Below are 2,151 nucleotides of genomic sequence, written 5' to 3'. Positions count from 1 at the left end.
GATACGACGGCAGTGTGTTTGGTTTGGTTTGGTTTTTGGTATAAAGGAACCAACCCTGTCAGCGGTTTTCTTCTACATAGCCTTATTTCACATGCATCTTTCTTTAAGTAAAATTTTTTTAAAAAAAGTTTTTGTAAGATTATGAAAACTAGCAAGTTTTTATTATAATAGAATTACATCATGCAGAGCTGAGTGGTATGGTATTTATATTTAAATTAACAATTTTAAAAATCTGTGATGTACATATTCACCAACTTCATTAGAATGGTAAGGCTCAAAATCATTCCCGTTTCACTCCTTTCTCTCTCTGTCTTCTCTTTATTTTCCCCTGTGCCTTCTTTCCATTTACATTGGAAAATAATGTTTTTGTCAGCTGGCCTCCGTTTCGTTGATGGGCGTGTAATCCTCCTAGCTGGGAGGTTTTCCTCTTGCTGGGTTACAGATTTCTTGCCTTGCTAGGTTTCTAATGGAGTGTAGTGTGCTGAGTACTCACCGTGGCTTCGGAACCTTTCCTGTTGTTTTAGTGCCCTAACCCGTTCCTTCTCTGCTCTTGCTTTACCTCAGCCACACCGTGTTACCATATGTGCCTCTCCCAGGCATGGAAGCTGCGTATAGCACCAGAGGCAGTCAGATGAGGTAAGCCTCCTGTGGGGCCTGGCCCGTGAGGGCTCTCCCAGTGTTGACGTGCAAGAGGGAGAGCAGATAGTGTGGGTAGGGATGCCACAACTCTGACCCCTTGTCCTCATTTGGAACCTGACCTACATCTCCCACATGAACATCTATGTGATTCAGACGTGTTCATTACAGTTAGGGACTAGGGATGTGTGATCAATACTATTTATGAAAAATAGTCAAAATCACCAGTCCCTTCAGTGTTCCTGAAGTCCCCTTACGTCTTGGTCCTTTAGCCAGCTTCATTCTTTGAAATGGGATTGAGCTCTTCTGAGCAGTATTTAATTGTTTGGTTCAGGAAATGTTTTCCTCCCCGCAAAAAAGCTGTTCCTTTTTACATTTTATATTTTTCCTTATACAGCTGCTCTATACCAGTGAAATGAGTCGACCACCTTCTTGTGTACCAGTCGTGGGAACTGATTGTTTCCATTATGTATGTAGACCCAGAAGTGAAAACAGTTTAACTGGAGATGCCAGCTCTGAAAAAGGGGGTGGTCTTTAGCCCTAGTCTGAATGGATAAACAAGTTGAATGTACCAGGCATAGAAAGTAGACACCTCTCATATTTTTCTTCTCTGTCTTTCTCTCCGTGGTGCCAGGCTAGAGCCTCCATTCTCTGCCTTGGTGCCAAAGTCTTGCTTGGTAACAGAAACAGCTGTCAGCAAGCTCCTGCTTTCAGCCTCTGAGTTCCAGGTTCCTGGATTTGATGAGTTGGATGGCGTGACAACAGTGTGCCCCCGACCACAGAGCAGGCCTCCCGAACAGAAAGAGGTAACTGCGAAATGCCAGCGGGGTAATGGGACTGTGGCACTGGCAGTGTCCATGATAGGCACAGACTAGCCCTTGAGTGTCTTTACCTGTAGCTTCAGCTGAGTCCTGGAAAGGACCAAGCGAGGAGTGTTTCTGTTTGGCCACTAAAGGATACCCTGGATTTCGTCACCTTTATTCTTGAAGAGAGCTTTTAACTGTGTAGAGAGTCGGACCAAAGAGTTGCCTCCGTGCATTCAGATGAGTCAATGATGACGGTCTTCATTTTCGCAACATCTGCTGTCGCCAACAGTTGCAGACTTTCATGCTGATAATCTCAGTATCTGAACTGAATGTACGATTCTGTTGTAGTTATCTAAAGAGGAGTAGTTGCTGGAAATACAGTCGGCAGGAGGATGGGGAGCTTTATTGTATTCTACTTAATAGAATCTTTTATAAACTGAGGCAGTAATGGCTTGAGTGTCAAGAAAGGAGACCTGACATATTTTAAATGTCTTATAACTTGGAAATCCTTCTTCTTAACCCTTAAAAATAGGATGAGCCAGAGAAGAGGCCAAAGAAAGTCTCACAGATTCGCATCCGGAAAACCATTCCTAAGCCAGACCCTAACCTTACCCCCATGGGCCTCCCTCGTCCCAAAAGGTGAGCTCCTTCTCCAATACAATCTAATTTCACTTTTCTGGAAAATGATTTGGCCGAATATAATGACCAT

General features: G+C 43.7%; 1 protein-coding gene across 1 annotated transcript in view; it reads left to right on the top strand.

The window, feature by feature from the left end:
* PRR14L (proline rich 14 like) overlaps positions 1-2,151 on the top strand; it is a 108,639-nt gene that overhangs the window by 70,477 nt on the left and 36,011 nt on the right. Inside the window, exons 4-6 of the mRNA XM_042782707.1 lie at positions 565-636; positions 1,271-1,442; positions 1,975-2,081. Of these exons, the coding sequence (XP_042638641.1) occupies positions 565-636; positions 1,271-1,442; positions 1,975-2,081 (351 nt within the window). The remainder of the gene's footprint in view (positions 1-564; positions 637-1,270; positions 1,443-1,974; positions 2,082-2,151) is intronic.

Source organism: Orycteropus afer, unplaced genomic scaffold (assembly GCF_000298275.1).
Source record: "Orycteropus afer afer isolate SDZICR_OR568_19922 unplaced genomic scaffold, OryAfe1.0 scaffold00420, whole genome shotgun sequence".
NCBI classification, from domain to species: Eukaryota; Metazoa; Chordata; class Mammalia; order Tubulidentata; family Orycteropodidae; genus Orycteropus; species Orycteropus afer.
The sequence above is the reverse complement of the archived record's forward strand: the minus strand, read 5'-3'. Positions and strand labels throughout refer to the sequence as shown.